Source organism: Phocoena sinus, chromosome 10 (assembly GCF_008692025.1).
Source record: "Phocoena sinus isolate mPhoSin1 chromosome 10, mPhoSin1.pri, whole genome shotgun sequence".
NCBI classification, from domain to species: Eukaryota; Metazoa; Chordata; class Mammalia; order Artiodactyla; family Phocoenidae; genus Phocoena; species Phocoena sinus.
Genome location: NC_045772.1, coordinates 32,239,799 through 32,261,119, shown reverse-complemented (window position 1 = coordinate 32,261,119; position 21,321 = coordinate 32,239,799). Strand labels below are relative to the sequence as shown.

The 21,321-nt window shown below is 34.4% G+C and overlaps 2 protein-coding genes across 9 annotated transcripts in view; both read right to left on the bottom strand.

Moving 5' to 3' along the window:
- Positions 1-21,321, bottom strand: part of CEP290 (centrosomal protein 290) — a 97,794-nt gene that overhangs the window by 13,268 nt on the left and 63,205 nt on the right. For all 8 annotated transcript variants that reach the window (XM_032644616.1, XM_032644619.1, XM_032644617.1 and 5 more), the window contains 11 exons: positions 20,790-20,897; positions 19,935-20,134; positions 17,090-17,303; positions 16,003-16,140; positions 13,855-14,076; positions 13,383-13,505; positions 9,292-9,437; positions 8,804-8,959; positions 6,108-6,231; positions 1,582-1,716; positions 122-208 (listed from right to left, as the gene is read on the bottom strand). In XM_032644616.1, coding sequence (XP_032500507.1) covers positions 122-208; positions 1,582-1,716; positions 6,108-6,231; positions 8,804-8,959; positions 9,292-9,437; positions 13,383-13,505; positions 13,855-14,076; positions 16,003-16,140; positions 17,090-17,303; positions 19,935-20,134; positions 20,790-20,897 — 1,653 coding nt within the window. The remainder of the gene's footprint in view (positions 1-121; positions 209-1,581; positions 1,717-6,107; positions 6,232-8,803; positions 8,960-9,291; positions 9,438-13,382; positions 13,506-13,854; positions 14,077-16,002; positions 16,141-17,089; positions 17,304-19,934; positions 20,135-20,789; positions 20,898-21,321) is intronic.
- On the bottom strand, positions 2,078-6,006 carry LOC116760169. The gene has a single exon (XM_032644630.1). It carries the CDS (start codon positions 5,705-5,707, stop codon positions 5,009-5,011), a length of 699 nt encoding a protein of 232 aa, XP_032500521.1. The 5' UTR covers positions 5,708-6,006; the 3' UTR covers positions 2,078-5,008.

The following is a 21,321-nucleotide window of genomic DNA, read 5'->3' as shown; positions in this document are numbered from 1 at the left end:
ACTAGAGGCACTAGTAAAGGCATATCAATACTGTTATGACATATCCAAACTTTTTTTTTTCATTTCCAGCTTATCACTTCTGAAGCCAAAACAAACATATGGCATACTCTCACATACTCACCCCTCTAACGTGGCCAAGTTTCCTCTCTACTTCTGCCTTTTCTTTCTTAAGAAATTCACACATTTCCTTCAAATCCCTTACCTGATTCTAGAAGATTAAAGAAAACATGTAACAATTTAACATAGCTATAGCCATTGAAAAGGAAAGGCAAACAATTCATCTGACCTACCAGTCTCTTCAACTGTATAGCTGAATTAAACAAGTGGGTCTTTACACCAATGAGGAGGATTTTGAACCATGACATATGCTGAATTAATATAACAGCATTTTGTATATGAATTTCAAGAAATATTTCCTGCATTATTGCCTTAGTATACAATAGAAATTTGAGTTTAGAACTCCTGATTTCAACTCTCCCAGAGACTACATATGTAGAACCTTACCCATATAGTACAGAGAAAGAGACAACTGATCTTCTGACACTGGTTCTAAGTGTAAAAATCAGAATGAGAGAAGCAGGATATAGCTTAATTATACTGTTACCAGTGGAATTAACAGATTGCTGATATTCTAAGTTAAAAAACACAAATGAAACAATCAGTCAAGAGAAAAGGACTCCCTTAAATAGGATAAGATTTGGAAAACCAAAAATAAACTTATTATAAACATCAAAATAAATTTCTAAAAGAGACAATTATCCTAAAATATTTTAATTTAAAGACTATATTTTTAGAGCTATCCTAATATTTTAAAGTGTGACAACTGTTAATTAAATACACCAACCATCATCTTGCCACACACATGACATTTGAACTTGCTATTTCTGTTGCCTGGAACTCTTTTTCTAGTATCTGTATGACCTACTTCCTTACCTGTCCCCTAGCTCTCTGCTAAAATATCACTTTATTAAGGAAGCCTCCCCTTACTACCCTATTTTAAAGAGCAATCCCATATTCAGTTGACCCTTGAACAATGTGGAGGTATAACTTATAGTTGGTCCTCTATATCTGCAGTTCCTTTGCATCCGTGGGTTCAACCAACCACGGAAAAGGTAGTATAGCAGTATTTACTACTGAAAAATATCCCCATATAAGTGGACCCTCGCAGTTCAAGGGTCAGCTATACCTCTATGCAACACACACACACACACACACACACACACACACACACACACCCTTCACACTAACTGTGCTTTTTCTTCTTAGCACTTTAACATCAGCTGACGTACTACATATTGACTTGCTTACCTATTATGAGCCTCCCCTTACTGGAATGTAAGCTCTACAAGTGCGAGAATTTTTTTGATTGCTGTTTACCAACACCTAGAAGAGTACCTCACACAAAAAAGGCCCTCAACAAATAACTGTTAAATGAGCAAATGTAGAAAGTATAACACTACCATGATATTTTATGAATATGAGTTTCTGACTTCTACATAAGCTAACATGGTAAACATAACAATTAAGTAGGGAGAAAAAGGCATTAGATTTCGTAACTATAATAAAGAATATTAAATTTACCTTTAATCTTGGCAAATCTTTATTTGCTTGTTCAAGCTGAAATTTTAATTCAATATTTTCAGATGACAACTTCAAGTTTTCCCTCTGGAGCTCCTGTTCTCTTTGATAATGATCATCTGACTCTATTCCTGAAGTCTTCAGGAAAATGAAGTTAGGAATATTTTTAAGGTGTAACAAATAAAAGCTACGCTGAAACACTACGCTGAAAAGGAACATTTTTCCTCAAAGGAATGAGAAAATTGGAGAGCTCTAGAGAAAACAACCATAAACAAACAAACAAACTCACATGAGAAAAGGTAATCAGTCTGTTGTAATTAATACAGAAAGCAAAGTCAGTGTGATTTAATAATGTCCACACATATAATGCCTCCATATATACTCTCATAATGACTAAACGAATTTGTAGTGGTCCTTCCATCCAAAAATAAAGTACTGTTACCTGTTACAGATTGTCTCATGCCCCAAGCCCCACCCAGCCCCAAATTCATATGTGAAGTCCTAACTCTCAGTACCTCAGAATGACCTTATTTGAGGATAGGGCCTTTTCAGAGATAACTAAGTTAAAACAGGGTCATTAGGGTGGGCCTTAATTCAACAAGGTCTGATGTTCTTATACCAAAGGGAAATGTGGACATACAGACATACATAGAAGGGAGACACTGTAGAGATGGGGAGAAGCTAGCCATCTATGAGCCAAGGAGAGAGGCCTGGAACAGAGCCTTCCCCCACGGCCTAAAGAAGCAATCAACTCTGCCAATATCTTGATTTTGGACTTCCAGCTTTCAGAAGTGAGAGAATACATTTCTCTTGTTTAAGTCATCAACTCTGTGGTGTTTCGTTATGGTGGCCCTAGCAAACAAATCTACAAGCCTACAAAAAGTGCCTCAATTCCTCCTCCTTTAGAAAGCTATTCATCATTCCTTGAGCTAAAGTAATCACTCCCTCCTCTGAAATCCAGTAACACTTTATTTGCATTTCTTTTGGCATGAATCCACCTTGGGTTATTATTTATGTTCAATTTCAGTTCTCACTCTAAGCTATAGATTATTTGAAAGAGAAATCTGTGCTTGGTTACTTTTTCCTATAAAGTGGATAGAATACCCCTTACCTTCATAAACTTGTTAAGAGCATTATATGAGATAATTTTGTGAAAGCACTCAGAACAGCTTTAGTTTTTTCTCCCCCATTCCATTCTCTATTGGCTTGATTGATGATCAACTCAATAACTCCACAGACATTATGATGATTATCATATTATTATATAATACAGTTATATATTACACATTTCATTATTATTAAAGTATAATATTCTATAAATACATTTATTATACATGGCTCTGTAACATCTTTTTAATTAGCACTAGGTTAAATACATTCTGACATATTCACCATTAGGTTAAAAAAAAAAAAGTAAAAAAAAGAAAAAGTTTTCTTAGGTAAAATGCAGTAAAAGTAAAGAAATTAGAAAATAGGATACAGAAATGTAAAGATATTCTGGGCTGAACTTTGATTCTGACCTGAGGGCATACAACACAACACGGGCAGAAACATTGCATGTATCTACCTGATTTCTAACTGTTTGAGGGAATGTGTGTGCATATGAACATATACAGTGGCAAGAAAAAGAAGACAGACATATTTCATGGTGTCAGTAAACTAGAGCAATATGTTCCTACTTATTCTCTGTCAGATAACCCAAGTATACATTCTGATTCTACTACTATTAAGGTTAACACTAGGCAAATCATGCCACCTGCAAGGTCCTCTGTTTTTTTGTGGGTTTTTTTTGCAGTACACGGGCCTGTCACTGTTGTGGCCTCTCCCGTTGCGGAGCACAGGCTCCGGACGCGCAGACTCAGCGGCCATGGCTCACGGGCCCAGCCGCTCCGCGGCATGTGGGATCTTCCTGGACCGGGGCACGAACCCGTGTCCCCTGCATCGGCAGGTAGACTCTCAACCACTGCGCCACCAGGGAAGCCCCCGGGTCCTCTGTTTTTGCATCTTACAAATGAAGGCACTAGACAGGATGATTTTTAAGGTCTCTTCAGACGTGGAAATCTATAGTTCCCTATCCCTGAGCTCTTCTGTCTCCCTTACTTCACCTCTTCAGTCTATGATAGCTATTTAATAAATGATAATAAGTACCCCTAACTGATAAATATAAAATATACTAAATTTCATTCACAGAAGAGAATAATTCTATCTGATGATATTACATGAACTGCTGAATTTTTTCAACAGTTCTCCTCACTAAAATATGGATGCAATTCTTTGTGTAAGTGAATGTGGATCATTTTTTCTTCCTATTCTCAGAAAACAAAACTAAAAGTATTAGTTGAGATTGTCCAAATTTTTGGAAAATAAATTCTAATGAAACTTCTATAAAAGTTAAATAAAATTCTTGTGTAATCAATTTTGGGGGGACTTCCAAATTGTTCTATAGAAGAAGAATCCTGTTAAAAGGTATACACTGCCAAAAGTCAAATTCTTAGTGGATGAGAGTTAGTGATAACACACAGTGGAAGTCTCAAATTCTCAATTACTTATTATCAAGTGAAAAAAAGAAGCATTATGTACCTGGATAAGGAAACGAAATAAGAATTAAGACATTTTCATCCATTTTCTCTTAATTTAAATGTCTGATCTAATGAGAATGAGGACTTAGGTGACTGGAATATCCAAAGTGGAAAGGAATGAATGAATGAATGAACGCTATTTGATTTCAACTGGGAACAAACTTCTTATTCTGTTGAATAAATTGACCAAAAGTAGTGTGTGTATGTAGAAAGTTCATAAACTGTAGAATCAGACCTCCATTTAAATCCTGGTTCTGCATCTTCTTGATCACTAGAGATGTTACTTATTCTCCAAGCTTCCCACATAAAGTAGAAATAATTCTCTGCAGGGTATTGTGAAAACTATACCTAGGCAATACACGTAAGCTTCCTTTTCTCATTATAAAAAAGCATCTGTTACAAGGCAAAAAGACCATTAAAGGAACTTGCTATATATGTTAGAATGTTACACAGCATCATAACAGATTTTTACTGATATTATTCATTGTAGTGAAATTTTACTCACAGTGAGATTTTACAGCATGCTGAAGTAGGAATTTCTAAGGCAAAACGAACTCATCTAAAGTGCCTTATTTTTGTTATTCTGTTATCTAATCTAATACTTGGTAAAACAGTGAGTACTAATGGCAATACCAATACCAATGGTAAAACAGTGAGTACTAAAATGAATCGGGAAGTGTACAACCACTAAGTTTTTGTAGGAACTAGTCAAATATTAGGGTTTAAGGAGAAGTTTATTAACAATTCATATTCTTTACAAATCCTACACAGTTTGTTTCCATTTGCACCAAATATGTACACCACTTGCTATGAGAAAACTCAGCCAAGAGAAATAAAGGACTGCCATGTACTCAAACCTGGGACGCTTCATTTCTTGGCTGGACTGACACAGCAGTTTCAGAGTTTGCCTGTGCATCCTCCTCAGCACACTGCCTCACTGCAGCAGCGCTTGTGGCGTAACCACAGTCCTTCCCAGCAGATTCTTCTGGATCCATGTGGTGGTTGTGACTCACATCTTCAGCTATGTGTCCCTTTTCTTTCTCATTCTTGCCTAGCTCATTCTCTTCCTTGTTTTTATATTCCTGTTTATTATTTTCACAACAGTCTTGATTAATTTTTTCAACTTTACAATCTGGTTCCTTTTCAAAATTGGAGTTAAAATCCATCAAGGTACCATTAGTTGACCTAAATGGACGTGATTTATTATTTGGTCTTGACTCAGATTTATTTAACTCAGTAGGATCTACAATATCTTCTGCTTTGTGATTTTCTTCATTACTGTAACACTGTAGAATATTCCTAGGTACCTGATGATATAAGTTGCCCCTAACATCTATTCCTTTCCTATTTTTGATTCTGAGTACTGTTATGGGTTTTTTTTGGTTCCTGTGTAAATTGTTCTTTTTGTGAAAAATATTATGACTGTATTTATTAACACTGGTAGCAAGAGGAGAAAGCGTAGCTGCATCACATAACAGATTCTGCTTGAAGCAGACGAAAGAGAAGAAACAGGAAAAGAAAAGGAAAAAAAATAATAAAAATATACACATGAATGTTTTAAAATAAGATACAACAAATAATTCTACATTAATGAGACTTTATAAAGAAAAACGAGAAATGTATCACATATTTGAATGGAAATAATGTTATAACACACCTTCCTATTTTATCTAACTATATGTTCTTGTCACAGCAAAACTCATAACTACATTTAAAAATCTCCAGAAATCATTGGTAATGACATTTTATGCAAAGCATAAGAATCATAAGTTTACCATTATTATGTAAAAAGGATTATAGAAGTTAACATACATCATTACCTAGTAAAAATAAAAGTTGGATTTATTGCATTAATATGAATGAGAAGGATCTGTTTTTAGCTAGCTAAAGGTAGAAGTTGATTTCACTTTTAAACTTTAGAATACAAAAAATGAAAAGATGTGCACTTACTGAAGGCCTAGAATATGCATCCTTTGAAAACTGTTTTTCTAAAGCATGAAGTTTTTCTTGGAGGTATTTATTTTGTAAACGTAAATCTTCTATAACAGAATCTCGAGGAAGAGCCTGATGGGTCCTATGAACAACAATCACAGACTCTTTACTGTTCAAACTTCCAACTTTTTACTGTTTTATCATATTAAAAAATAGAAAAAAATATTTTTAACACTGTATTTCTTTTAAATTCTACAAAACTTGAAAACTTTACAAAATTAAATTAAAACATGACTATATTATAAACTGATCCTCTACAGAGGATTCACGGCTGGCCTCCTTTAAACTATGAATTAAAAAGGGTATTTTGATTTTAAAAAAATACATTAATATATGTAAAGAACATGCATCTATTTTGGGGATTGTGTAAAATAGCTGAATAAAAATACCTACTATTTTTAAAACATTATATAATAATTTCATAACATCCATGCACTTCTCAAGATGGTCAAGCATTTTATAAGGTTCTTAGTGGAGCCAGATAATAATCTATTTCTTCAATCTATACTACTCACCTGCATGGCCTACAAGGCCCTCCGCTATCTGGCACAAGCACACCTGTTCAGCACATTTGTCCAGGACTCTTCCCTTACTTCGGCAAATAAATCCACTCTTACCCACACATGAAAGATTCACTCCTGCCACTATGTCTCTGCTAGGGTTCTGTTTTCTCAGAATGTCCCTTCCACCTTTAAAATCTAGATCTGATTCATAAAATTCGGAAATTCACATTTGAACTGAGAAGACAAGTTCAATCTCTTTTATAAAGTCTTCTCCAATTACTTCAGCCTCCACAGATTCATATTAGAAAAAAAGCTATTAACGAAATTGAGTTATTTGTAGTGAGGTGGATGGACCTAGAGTCTGTCATACAGAGTGAAGTAAGTCAGAAAGAGAAAAACAAATACCGTATGCTAACACATATATATGGAATCTGAAAAAAAAAAAAAGGTTCTGAAGAACCTAGGGGCAAGACGGGAATAAAGACACAGACCTACTAGAGAATAGACTTGAGGATATGGGGAGGAGGAAGGGTAAGCTGTGACAAAGTGAGAGAATGGCATGGACATATATACACTACCAAACGTAAAATAGATAGCTAGTGGGAAGCAGCCGCATAGCACAGGGAGATCAGCTCCATGCTTTGTGACCACCTAGAGGGGTGGGATAGGGAGGGTGGGAGGGAGGGAGACGCAAGAGGGAAGAGATATGGGAACATATGTATATGCATAACTGATTCACTTTGTTATAAAGCAGAAACTAACACACCATTGTAAAGTAATTATACTCCAATAAAGATGTTTTAAAAAAGCTATTAAATATCTAAAAGTATTAGAAGGTTTCAAAACTAAAATATTTTGATCCTTGAGAAAACTGCAAAGGAGAATAAAAGGATTCGGTTTTATTCTGAACATATGTTTAGACTAAGAAAAACAGGGAAGCTAGGACCAGACAGTAGCTATAAATAGATGTCAAAACAAAGAAAAATGTTTCATTTTGTTCTTCTCCATCAAGGAAAATTCTGAAGAATTTAAGAAACAATGACTTAGAAGGAAATGAGATGGAACGTAGGTTGAAAGCTCACAAGGACCTTGAAAAGTAAATATTTTACAGGTTGGGACAAAACACGAGAAGCTGAAATATCAGCAAAGAGGTGGTAAATTTACCTTTTCCTTTCCTCTAGTATTTCCTGACCTGAACACAACACAGCTTGAAACCTGAAGATGAGCCTCAGCACAGAGGGAGAGAGCTCCACAGGCAAGGCTTAAAGTTCTAGCTCCAGTAAGGAGAAAGGGTGCTTAACAACTCTCACAGACAGTGCAAAAATCCCTCTTATTTTTCTCTTCTATGCATTCTCTCATGTCCCAACCCTCAGGCCATTCCAAGGCAGTGGTGGCAGAGGCTGCAAGGGGAACTCACAGGAGCCAAAACTTTTAGGGAGAGGAATCTTCTTCTCCAATTGGTAGAGCTGTAATTAATAAGGTGGGAAGGCAAAGTAGTGCCCCTCCCCCTCCGCCATGTCCCCTTTCTGCCCTCCAGCTGCTGGCTTAGCTGCAGACAAGATCACAATAGCTGAAGTGCACGATGCAACAGGGCAACAGATTTGGTTCGAAGTACCAGAAAGGGGAGCCCGAGAGAAACCAAATGTATCAGGGAGATCAATCACAGAAGGAAAGGAGCTCAAGAAAGGAACCTTATAAAGTTGCTTATGAACTTCTGGGCTCACCCCTGAGCATGAATGCATGGATCTGATCCTAATCAGAATATTAAAGAGTCTGAGAACTGAATAGAAGACAGCCCACATAGCAGACTGTCAATAGGGAGTTGCATAGGCAGAACAGAGCCAAAGAGCATTGTAAAAGCTTTGAAAATGATACCGGAACCACAGCCCACATAAATCAGGTTAGCACATGGGGCCTGAACCTATCCAGACTTGCTAAAACAAAAATATACCTGCATTTTCCATACAATTTAACCAAGATCCAGAGTCACAGAATATAATATTCAAAAGTTCAAGAATATAATCCATATTTATGTGGCATAAAAAGAAGCAGGAATATTTCAACTCACATAGGAAAAGAATCAACAGAACCCAAGCTTAAGATGACACACATTTATTATGTCAGTTTCTATATTTCCATGTATTAGCTTACCTCATATATGATATGTCATTTTCTAGGTCAAGATTTCTCTTCTTTAATTCTTCTAACTCTTTTTCTGACTCCAATGCTCGCACTTCCATAACATGATCAACAGTCATGCCAGTTGTTTTTAGTTTCCTCTGCAAAGTAAGTTTCTCTTTATCAGCTCTGTGGGATTTAATACAGAATCATGAAAAGATACCATTCACTGTTTGGCTTGTTCAATTTATTAAATTGTAGCTTCCTTATTGTAAGGCCAATATACAAAAATTGGATCATTCTGTATTTGCTATGAGCTAATTTATTTCAAAATTATAGGAAACTACACTTATAAATTGTTAAAATATATTTAATACACATTTTAAAGAAAATAAAAATTGAACTATAGATAATAAATGATAATTAAAACTAAAACATTTTTCATATTATCAAAAAACTAACTTCCAGGTCAATTAAAGACTATACATAATTAATTAGGTTTACATTAAATTTAAACTCACTTGGCAAAAAGATCCTTCAAAGTATTCAATTGCTTTGTTAGAATACAGACTTCCCCCTCTTTCTCTTTTAACCTGTTTCGAATTCCCTCTATTTTGGTTTGCCATTTTTTACCTTCTTCCCACCTAATTACTTCTTCTCTGGCACTCTGTAAATAATAATAAAGGAGGAAGAAAATTACCAATATTGTTTTTTAGAATGATCAATTACAATTTACTAGAACAATGGTAAACCAATATTTCCTAAAGAATATGTAAACAGGTTCATTTTGCTATGTCACTTCCAGAATCTTTAGGCCTGCCAAGCTGTAAGCAAAAATGCCCTTCAGTCTAAGATTCTGTATTCTATAACTTGACAGATAAAATTCTGGGGAACAGTCTGGACTAATAGCAACACTCCTAAAGGAGTCTAATACAAATGGATGATGACTAAAGTAAACTTCCAACAAAAAATGTATATGTATAAATGACCAACCCGATCTTGTCAGCCCATAGCAATCTCCTAGTGCCACAACTCCTTCAAATCTTCAATGCACATTATTTCTCTTATTCAAGAGATATTTACTTATTAGCATGAATCATGCACCAGGTACTACTCTAAGTACTAGGAATAGAAACAATGAATAAACCAGACAAAAAAGGCTTATCTTCATGGGTATTAATTACAGTCTAGTTTATGTTGGTTGGTTGGTTGGTTGGCTGGATTAGGGGAAGGGAGCAAAATACAGACAAAGAACAAGAAAAAAAATTTTTTGAAGTATGTTAGCTGGTGATAAGTGCTTTAAAAAAAAAAGGGGGGGAAGGAACTAGGATACTTCAGGGCTAGGTGTTATGGTTTGTTATAATTGAGATAAGGTGTCCAAGGAAAGTCTATGTAATGCAGAACAGTCCCATGTACTGAAGAAATATCAAGTGTCCTACTGAACATTCATATAGTTAAAAATTCTGTTCACAATTGTCTGAGCTAAGAATTTATGTCCTTTCCACCAAGCAATTTTTTAATGGTTTTATTATGTACTGAATTTTCTAGGAATACAGCAGTCTTATAAAAGTAAAGACTATAGACGTCATTTTGCTGAGAACTACAGAAACAACTGTTTACCACTTTGGAAATCAAATTAACAAATGGCAATGCCTTTGTGACATGTGGGGAGCCAACAGACCACATTTGTATTAGTCTGCGTTTGTAGCTCTGAATTCACATCGATGTTTCCTAAAGGTGGAAGCACATGACTATTTCATTAGGTATTCTATGAAGCATTTACATGGTGAATTATGAAAAATATATTAATATGTTTATTATTTTTATAAATTATTTTCCTTCTATGTTTCTCCATATTTCATTTAGGGCATTTATGGTGAAATTTTGAAATTATGCACGTAGGTAGTTTATATTAACTAAAAATTTCATTTGGAATAGTAAAGGGGACATTATGAAACACTGTATTTACTATAAAAGAGAATGTTGGGGCTGAAAGGATTAAAAGCCACAGTTTAAAGTCAAATACCCAACTAAGATAAGTAGCCCTATCAAAACGATCTTCTCCCATAGTGGCCAATTTTTTACCTTATTTATCTAGTTCAGCTAACATGTATCCTTTAAAAAAATGTAAAAGACTTCAGTAAGTGTTTGATAGTTTTTAACTTCTATTTTTTCTAAAATACATACAAGGAATTTTGTGTATTTCCAGAAATGTAAGTATTAGTTGAGGGCAAAAGGTATATGTAAACAATTCTGCAGCATGGTGTATTCTGTAGAGATTGGGCAGTTCTATCCCATGTGATATTATTCTCTGAAGTAGGAGTGAAGTAGGGAAACAAGACTGAAGTAATTTAAAAATAAACAGAAAAACAACAAAGGCAAATGTCACCAACGGTCTGATCTTGACTGGGGGAGAAAAGAGGAGAAGAGAGGACGAGAAGTTCTCTTTTTGTATTTTCTGTACCAATAGCTTCTTATCATAAATTTCAGGATAATGTTATTGCATTTTAAAATTTTCATTCATCCAACGAATACTGAACATCTACTACGTGACAGGGACTGTCCCCGTGGCTGAGGATACAAAAATAAACAAAACCAGCAAAGTTCCTGCCATCAAAGTTAACAGTCCAAAAGATGAACACATGGATAAGTAAATTTCTAGTATGTCAGATAGTAATAAATGCTACAGAGACAAGCAGAGAAGTGTAAGAAACACAGGAATGTAAGGATTGGGGGTGGGTTTTGTTATCTTATATAGATAGGCCTCAAACATTGTTTCTTTTTTAAATTAATTAATTAATTTTTAAATTAATTAATTAATTTTTAAATTAGTTTATTTTTGGCTGCGTTGGGTCTTCGTTGCTGCGTGCGGGCTTTCTCTAGCTGTGGCGAGCGGGGGCTACTCTTCGTTGCACTGTGTGGGTTTCTCATTGCAATGGCTTCTCTTGTTGCGGAGCACGGGCTCTAGGTGCGCAGGTTTCAGTAGTTGTGGCACGCAGGCTCTAGAGCACGGCCTCACTAGTTGTGGCGCACAGGCTTAGTTGCTCCGTGGCATGTGGGATCTTTGTGGACCAGAGCTCGAACCCATGTCTCCTGCACTGGCAGGTGGATTCTTTAACCACTGCGCAACCAGGGAAGCCCCTCAAACATTGTTTACAGAGAAAAAGGTGTTGAAATTTCAATATGAAACCATTTTTTGAGTAAAAAAAAAAATTAGAAATGACCAGTGCTGTGGAATCTGAAAGAATAGTCTCATCAAATTCCTGAATATAGATTGTAATATTATTGTAGCTCTCTGTGTTCTCACTCTTTTTCTAATATCATACCCTGGTATAGACTTGATGGCTTACAAAGACTTTCATATATTATTTCATTTCATGTCAAAATAATCTTGAGAAGCTGGAATTACAAATAGTATTATTTCTATTTTAAGGAGAAATAAACTGAAGCACAGAAGTTAGAGGTCTAGGCAAAGCCACAAGGCTACTGAGGTATTTTGATAGGAATCAGGTTAGGAACTAGTACCCAAGGATTAGACTTAAGGCCAAGTAGGGAGGCAGCAAAGAAAGCAATCCTGAAGAGTAAGGACATTTTGACCTTGCAGTTTTCACCAGCAAAGCTTCTGACAAGTATGTTGTGGTTCCATGTATATAAATGCAAACATTTAGATCAAAATTATACTGACAATGATAAATTTTCATGAGGAAAATGTTTTTCTAGAACATACCCTACTAAAACATTTTAATCCCATTACCTATTTTCTATTCAGTGCCATTAAAGATACTTAATTTTCTTTCATGTTATTGAAATTATCTTATAGATATGAATATTTTCTGGGTAAACGTTACAATAAACATTCTTCCTAACTATGGCTCCTCCACTGAGATTTTCTTCAGGGGCAAACATTACTACTAACACCAATATTTCCAAGGTCACTTTTGATCTTGTCAATGCTACTTATATCTTGTCTCCAGTTTATTATTTACAACATATTTAATTATGTGGATTTTAGCCAGTTTTAGTTTTTCCTTGGGTTATGTCTATCAGTAATTTTTATTACAAAATAGCTTACTAGTTAACTTGTAAGAAAATTTTAAGCTATTTTTCTCACATTACAGAATCAATTTATGAGTGGGTTGGTTATTGATTATTACTGCAAATATTGAATATACTCCAAGTCACTTTGTTTACCCTGAAATAATAGTCCAGTTCATTGAAGGATTAAAAAGGACACATGTGGGTCAAGATAGTAGAATAAAAATGCCCAGCTTTCTTTCCCAAAGGTCTATATAAACCAATCTATATAAACAATTATATTGAGAAAAGTGATAAATACAGCTGGGTATGTATGGTATGAAGGGATTTGGGATGTACTGTAACGTCAGGAAGATGATATAGTAATTTCTGAATAAGAGTTACATTATTGGTGTCTCTTCAAGCTGATCTGTAAATTCCTAAAGGACTGAAACTTGTCTTAAACTTCTCTATGTTATCCAGTACCATTTATGGTATATGTATCAGGTCCTCAGATCAATGAATTATCTGTTCTTCAATTACATATTTAACTAAGTCCATCACTACCTTAAACATATCAGTACATTTCTTCACGTACCTTTTCTTTCATAGGTTTTATTTCTACCTCATCCACCTTTTTTTCCAGTTGGCTTTCTAGCTTTTTAATTTTCTTTTGGAGTTCTTCAATTAAACTTTGTTTGTTATCTATCAGAGCTTTGCCCTGAAAAATAAGATGTATTTTTACATTTTACAAATAAAAAAGTATCAAACAAAATACACAACAAATACTCCAGTTGTAGAAACTTTCTGAGACTACAGCTAACCATGCTTTCTAAATGACACTATTGATATTTAAGAATAACATAGTAGCTACTTCTGTATTTTAATAAGATATGCTACCCTGAAACTACAAATACAGTAAAGGTCACTGAGAGAATTAGCAACTACATTAATCAAAGTGATTTGAAAGCTAGTTTCAGCAAATATTATAGACAGAATTAAAAAGTGGGAATAAACTACTACCTGTATATTATAAATCAAAACATTATCACAATTAAATATAAAATTACCTGTAATCCACTGGTTAATCTTTTAATTTGCCTTTTCAGTTCATCATTCTCTTGATCAATTCCATCTTTCTCTCTAAGCATTTTATTATAGGCTTTTTGGTTTTTTTGTAGTTCACTGGTTAGGTCATTCAAATTATCAGTTAGTAAGTTCTCTCTGTTTTTACTTGTTTTAAGAGCTTCTTTAAGTTTTAAAATTTTTTCGCATAAATCTTCAACTTGTGACTAATACAAGATAAAGAAAGGTTTAATTCATGAATGTTCAGCAAGTATTAATGATAAAAGCAACAATAATAGAGAAAGTACACCATTAATACTTACTAAAAAGAAAGTTTCAGTCTAAATTTTTAAGCACATACATGCAAAAAAAACCACCACAAACTACATAAATTTTTCTAGCTTCATTTCAAATGAACCAAGTTTACTTTGAGGGGAAAAAAAAAACAAAACATGAAGAAGCTGTCTAAAGCAATTCATCTTTAACAAACACCTAGAACCAAAATTTCATCAAATAAGCAAATGTTTCATTATGGCTGAATTAATTTATTAGAAAAACAAGTACATATCAACGTACACAGAAATTTCTTTTTTGAACACTGAAGCATAAGAGTAGTATAAAACAAAATCTTTTACTCTAAGTAGTTTCTAATCTACTTTGTAAAGACAAGACATAAAAGGGTAGCTCACAATACTAGACAGTATATATAAGCCACTAGAAAGGAGTTCTTAGCTGTCCCATATAGTAACATTGATGGGAATACTGGTACTTATTATATGTCTTGTTGAGTAAATTATTACAGGCCAAGAGGGATTACCAATAGCACTAATAGGAAACTAGTAGTATTATAGTGCAGTTACGAGACAAACAAACTCTCCTGGAGAGTCAAAAAAGGCTTCAAGAAAAATGACTGGAAGAATGTAAAGAATTCAGAGCAGAAATTTCAGGCAAAGAGAAAGGTACTGAAGAAGACATCATCAAAGGGCTATACCTATTTATAAATTTATTACTGAATGGATTTTTACTGTCAACTATGCTAATAATCTTGATAGGCACAAGAGATTTTAAAAATCGGACTAAAATCCAGTCCTTACATGGTTTAATGGCAATGAAGGGTATATGGTTTAATGGCGATGAAGGGTATATACAAATAAACCAAGAGCAAATAAAAATTACAAACAAAACATATACAAAGTAGATTTTTCATTTTACTCAAAATATACTATATGAAACTTTATGTGAAGAAATTTGAAAATCATCATTAAATGTATATGTTTTGGAGAAAAAATTTTATACAGTTCCAAACGTAACAATTGGGTAAGAAAATAATAAAATACATTGTCAAAAAATAATAAATAACTTCAAAAAAAGGCTTTAAAGTTAGGCAGCTCTGTAGATTAAATGTCAAGGACCACATGATTTCCATAAACTATTTCAGGGGCTAAAAAGGGAAAGCTAACTAACTCATATTATGAACTTAGCAAAAACTAAATGGAAAATTCTGTAAAGGCAAAAGAAATAAAACAAAACAAAGGAATCTGTACACCTATCTTGCTTATCAATATAGAATTTAAAATCCTAAGAAAAATGTTTCTTAAATTTAATTCTGTTAGGAGAAATAGCTTATAATGGCCTATCCTTTGCTAATCCCCAAGATGCTATTCAGTGAGTACAATAAACATGCTTAGTGTTCAAAACTGTGTGTAGGATTTCCCTGGTGGCGCAGTGGTTAAGAATCTGCCTGCCAATGCAGGGGACACAGGTTTGATCCCTGGTCTAGGAAGATCGCACATGCCACAGAGCAACTAAGCCCGTGCACCACAACTACTGAAGCCCTTGCACCTAGAGCCCATGTTCCACAACAAGAGAAGCCACTGCAATGAGAAGTCTGCGCACTGCGACGAAGAGTGGCCCCTGCTCACTGCAACTAGAGAAAGCCTGCCCACAGCAATGAAAACCCAAGCAGTCAAAAATAAATAAATAAATGAATTTATTTTTAAAAACCCCAACTGTGTGGACATGTGTATATCCACCAATAATTCATTAGAATAAATTCCCTATTCATTATTAAAATTACTATATATCCAAGTGGATTCTCTTCCAATGGGAATTAGCAGGAATTCTGTTATATTAATGCACATGTCGATACTCACCTTTAGCTCTTTAGTATGTTGATCAACAATCTGTTGAACATTGAGATTTGCCTCTTTCTGAGAAGTCGTGGAAATAATACGTTCTTCAGCTGCTGCTGTCATTTCTGCCCGAAGTTCCAAAAGTGCCCGACTAAGGGCCTAAAAGTTACAACATACGTAATATTTTTTAAAAATTGGTATTTCATATAAGCAATACAAAATATACATAAGCTTTATTACTTTAAACTGTTTTCCTAAAATACCATGTGTTTAATCAAACAGAATTCACAAACTAACAACCCAACTTTTTCAAATGAATTTCCTTTAGTAAGTGAATTCAATTCTCTCCAAATTGAGTGTGAATTCAAAATCTTGATAATAATAATTGTGAGAACCCAGCATCGAATCAAGCAATCTGTACTACAAAACCCAGGCATGTTTTGTTTTCAAACTTCCAAGTTGAAATATTTATTTAAATTACTCACTTAGTACATACTTCCATGTGAAATTAATTGAATGTAAGTAGACAAGGAAAGTTACAAGATTAGAAGACTTAAAATTTGCCAATAAATTTCATGAGCTAGCACAGAAAAACAGCAGCACCTTCTAAAACAGTTAAGTGTATAAAATGAGATAAATAAAAAAACTAATAAATCTGTTAATCCACTGACCAACTCCTTTTCATAACACTATCTCTGCGTCTCCTTCTTTAACCTTTCCTCCTCTTATCCTAACTCCCTCTTAATCCCCAGAGTTACTTAAAATTTTTCAATTATTCAAATTGTTCAAAATAGCCTCAGTAACATACAATCCTAATAGGAAAGGAGAGAAAATAAATAATGTAATGAAGATTTCCCTTTATTTCCTACAGCTAACCCACAAATCAGGTTGAAAACATAAAAAGATAAATTAGACTATATCTGAACTTAAAAACAACACCTATCTATAAAGCTATTTAAAAGAATTATAAAGACCCAACCCTGTTCAAGATAAGGCTTATACTTTTTATTACGAGAGAGATACATGCTATCATCTTCTACAAATCTTTTGTAAAAGCAATCTACCACATGTTTTTCTTAAATATTGATAATTTTCTATTGTTACTTACTTTTTGTTGTTTCTCTTTCAAGGCTAATTGGCTCTTCAGCCTTTCTACTAGATTCCTCATTGTAGTTGTTGGAGCTCTTGAATTTGCTTCTTTTTGAGCCTGAAGTTCAGATTTTAAACTCTGCGACTCTTTTTGTGACTGGGCCAGAAGACACCTCAAATCCTCTACTTGTGCTTTTATTTGTTTCACTTCATCTGCATGATTTTCTTGGAGCCTAATATAAAGCAAACATATGTACTTAATAGAGTAGTTGCTGCAATTAACAATTTGATTGACACAAATTTTACAAAGAACAAATGTTTGGTCCTCAGCATCCTTAAAATCTAAGGTTTGGGGCTTCCCTGGTGGCGCAGTGGTTGAGAGTCCGCCTGCCGATGCAGGGGACACGGGTTCGTGCCCCGGCCCGGGAAGATCCCACATGCCGTGGAGCGGCTGGGCCTGTGAGCCATGGCCGCTGGGCCTGCGTGTCCGGAGCCTGTGCTCCGCAACGGGAGAGGCCACAACAGTGAGAGGCCTGCGTACTGCAAAAAAAAAAAAAAAAATCTAAGGTTTGATCCAAATCCAAAAGATGAACAATTCTTTATTCTACTTAACTACTCTTAAACTTAACATAAAATAGAGTTTTTTCTTCCAGTTTCTACTATTTTTTGCAGCAATTGCATCAAGTAATTTGTGGCTCTAGATGAAATAATATAGAGAATGAACAAAATAACACTTTAAATATTATGGTTCCTGCGAGATGTGACTGCTTCCTTTGTATCAGGGATTTCTCAACCATGGCACTATTGACATTTCTGACTAGATAATTCTTTATTGGGGTGGGGGTTACTGTCCTATGCATTTTATTTTATTTTATTTTATGTTATTTTATTTTATTTTATTTTATTTTTTGCGGTACACGGGCCTCTCACTGTTGTGGCCTCTCCCGTTGTGGAGCACAGGCTCTGGACGCGCAGGCTCAGCAGCCATGGCTCACGGGCCCAGCCGCTCCGCGGCATGTGGGATCTTCACGGACTGGGGTATGAACCCGTGTCCCCTGCATCGGCAGGTGGACTCTCAACCACTGCGCCACCAGGGAAGCCCTGTCCTATGCATTTTAAAACATATTTAGCAGCATTCTTTGCTTCTACCAACCAGATGCCAGTAGTACCTCCTAGTTGTTCATCAAAAATGTCTACAGGCAATAATAAATGTCCCTGGAGCGGGGAGAGGAGAGCAAAATTACTTCCGCTTGAGAACCACTGCCCTATAACAACATGTTACAAAGACAAAATATAAACCTTCACAGAAATCACATGTATTATGGTTCTAAAGTCACTAGTATTGTATCTATAACTCTATAGCTGTATACTATGTAGAAGTAGATACTATCAAAAGACTTAGTTAATTCAATTAATCCTACTGCCCAGTCAGTATTAATTACCCTTATAAACTGAATTATATCCAGTTCACTGTGCTTATATAGACACTGCATTAATAAGGTCACCAATACGGAGATTCAAATGATTAAACTTTGATCAGTGAGAGGAAGGTCTGTTAAACCACGAACAGGTATTAAACACTCTGAGACTTGTTGCTTACAGCAAAAACTTAAGTCACTTTAAATAATCATCAAAGTGTAAAAATACAAGGTTTCACTAAAAAAATGACAAAGAACTATAATTTCTTATGACACATTAAAATATGTATGCCAATGTGCACACAGAGAATAGAAGTATAATTTTAGGCTAAAATGACATGGTAAGGTACAAAACAACAACTTCAAGTATTTCATGTGGCAAAAAATTATATATACAAGGTAATGTCAAAAAAATGATTATTTTCTACATCCAGGAATTAGATTCAAAATGCAAGAAATTAAAAAAAACATTAAAAAAAATGCAAGAAATTTTATGCTCTAAAATATGACAGAAACTTACTATATCAAAAATAGCATCTCATGTATAAAATTTAACAGAATGGGGAAAATCAGATTGAAAATATACCATATGCTATTGCTAATTCTCTTTTCTCTTAGAGAATAACTTATTTAAAGTAGCAGCTTCTTAAGCACAAATAGTGTTAGTTTTGTCAGAAGCATCTTGGATAAATGAAAAAAAGAAGCAAAGGTTCTAATAAGGGCTTCAGAGATGGAATGGAATTATAAGTCAAGTAGTTAGCTTTCTTATTTTTTTCAGATACGAAACTGAGCCTCAGAGAGATAGTTCTACAATGATTACAAAATACCTAAATATAAACCTATTTTAGTTTTAAAATACACATTCTGATAAATGGTTGAACAATGTTTCGAATCTCTAATATAGAGAATGCTGTGAGCCCTCTACCGTCACTGTGGTTAATAAAAAAGATTGGTTAATTTTTCATTCAACAAATATTTGAGCCTTTAATGTATGCCAGAAACTGTTATAGGTATGTAAATAGAAGTTTTATATTTATATGTTACTTTACAATTTTCAAATTACTTCCACATACATCATCATTTGGCCTTTATATAACCACCTTGAAAGAGCCAGGGTAAGCACTGTCATTTCACTTTTTAGATAATAAAATGGAAATTTAAAAAGGTTAAAGATGAGATTCTATACAAGAATCTGAGTTGGCTCTTGAGTCAGACTGACTAGATTCAAATCGTGGCTTTCCCATCTTCTCCTAGGCATGTAACTGAGGCTTCCTATAGCCTAGTTTCCTAACTGCAAAATGGAGTGAATATGCTATGTCACAAGTAGTATAAAATGAGATAATATATTCAACATTTTTAGAACAGTGCATGACATAACAAATGCTTACATTTATCTTTATTATATCATTATTCCCATTTGCCAATATCTACATTTCTAAGACTTACCGTAATTTGATATTTTCAAACTCTTTGACTTTTAATTCAGTGACTTCTCTTTGTCTCTCTAAATCCTGAGATACATTTTTTAGTTTGATCACAAGTGAGGAGAGAGAGTCATCTTGTTCTGCTACTCTCTGTTCCATCTCAGCCAAATGAATAAAATGCTTGTTGGTAGGAACTGGAGTAGGAGACTGTTTTATTAAATCCTACGAAATATGGTTGGTTATATTAGCCATGAGCAGGTACAACGCAATGCCATACTTACTCCATAATTTTAACTTGGTTCCTTAAATGATCAAAATATAATATCAAATCTAAAATGTAATGATTTAATAGGTAATGAAGGCTTAAAGAAGATAGGAAATATGGATCTTATTCTTTGTATTCCCAGTATATGGCAAAGTGCCTACATGTAGCGGGGGATCAATAAATAAATGTTGATTGAATTAATGAGTTAAGGCTTGAGGAAGCTAAGGTTTGCTTAAGGTCATTTCGCACATATAGAACACAGTGATCAAAAGAGGCAAGAATGAACTGAATTCAGAACATGGAAAGCAGTTAGACACAGGTAAACTTAATGTGCAGATTTGAAAAGAAAGATTGAGGTCAGATCATGGAAGGCTTTGAGTACGTGGCTAAGAAACATAAACATGATTTTGTAGGCAGCAGTAAGCTACTAACAAATGTCGGTTTAGGGAAAAAAATGATTACAGCTGTGTCTTCAGAAGATTATTCTGGCAAAAAAAAAAAAAAAAGGTAGGATGGCTTCTAGTCCAAAAAAAAAAAAAAGGGAGAGCTAAATTTTCAATTGCATGGTCTCAAAAATCAATAAAGAATAGAACAAAGTTCTTAGAATCTTACCCAAGTTGTTTCTTTGAATTTACTGAGTGAACTATCAGCCTGTAGTTCTAATTTATGATGAAGAATATGAAGTTCCTCTTCATGTTTCTTAACAATTTCTCTTTGTTCCTGTTTTACAAGAAATCAAAACTATATCTTATATTATGATTCAAATAAATTCACATTCTAAAGGTCTTAAATATTTTCTTATCTTTACCTTCTAAAATCCTTATGAGATAGGGAAGGAACAACATCTGCATATATTTATTTATACCTGTATTTCCCCTAGCACATGTTCAAACTGACAAGCCCAGCCTTAGAGCATAATTTATTGTTAATATTAGAATAATATGTATCCATCAGCTTTTAACTTGTTTCTAGCAAATTTTTAAATGTCAGATTTTTTTCCCCTCCAAGTTCTAGCAAATTTGATGTCCACTGATACCTGTGTGACAGATTTCATTCTAACTTACTGCCTCAGTCTTTACCTATTAACTCAAATGATATTTTTCAAAATCACACAGTTTCACCATGAAAGCCTAATTTAGCAATT

Coding starts and splice junctions, on each gene's coding strand:
- LOC116760169 (XM_032644630.1), bottom strand. CDS start 5,707: ATGTGTATATTTTTATTATTTTTTTTCCTTTTCTTTTCCTGTTTCTTC.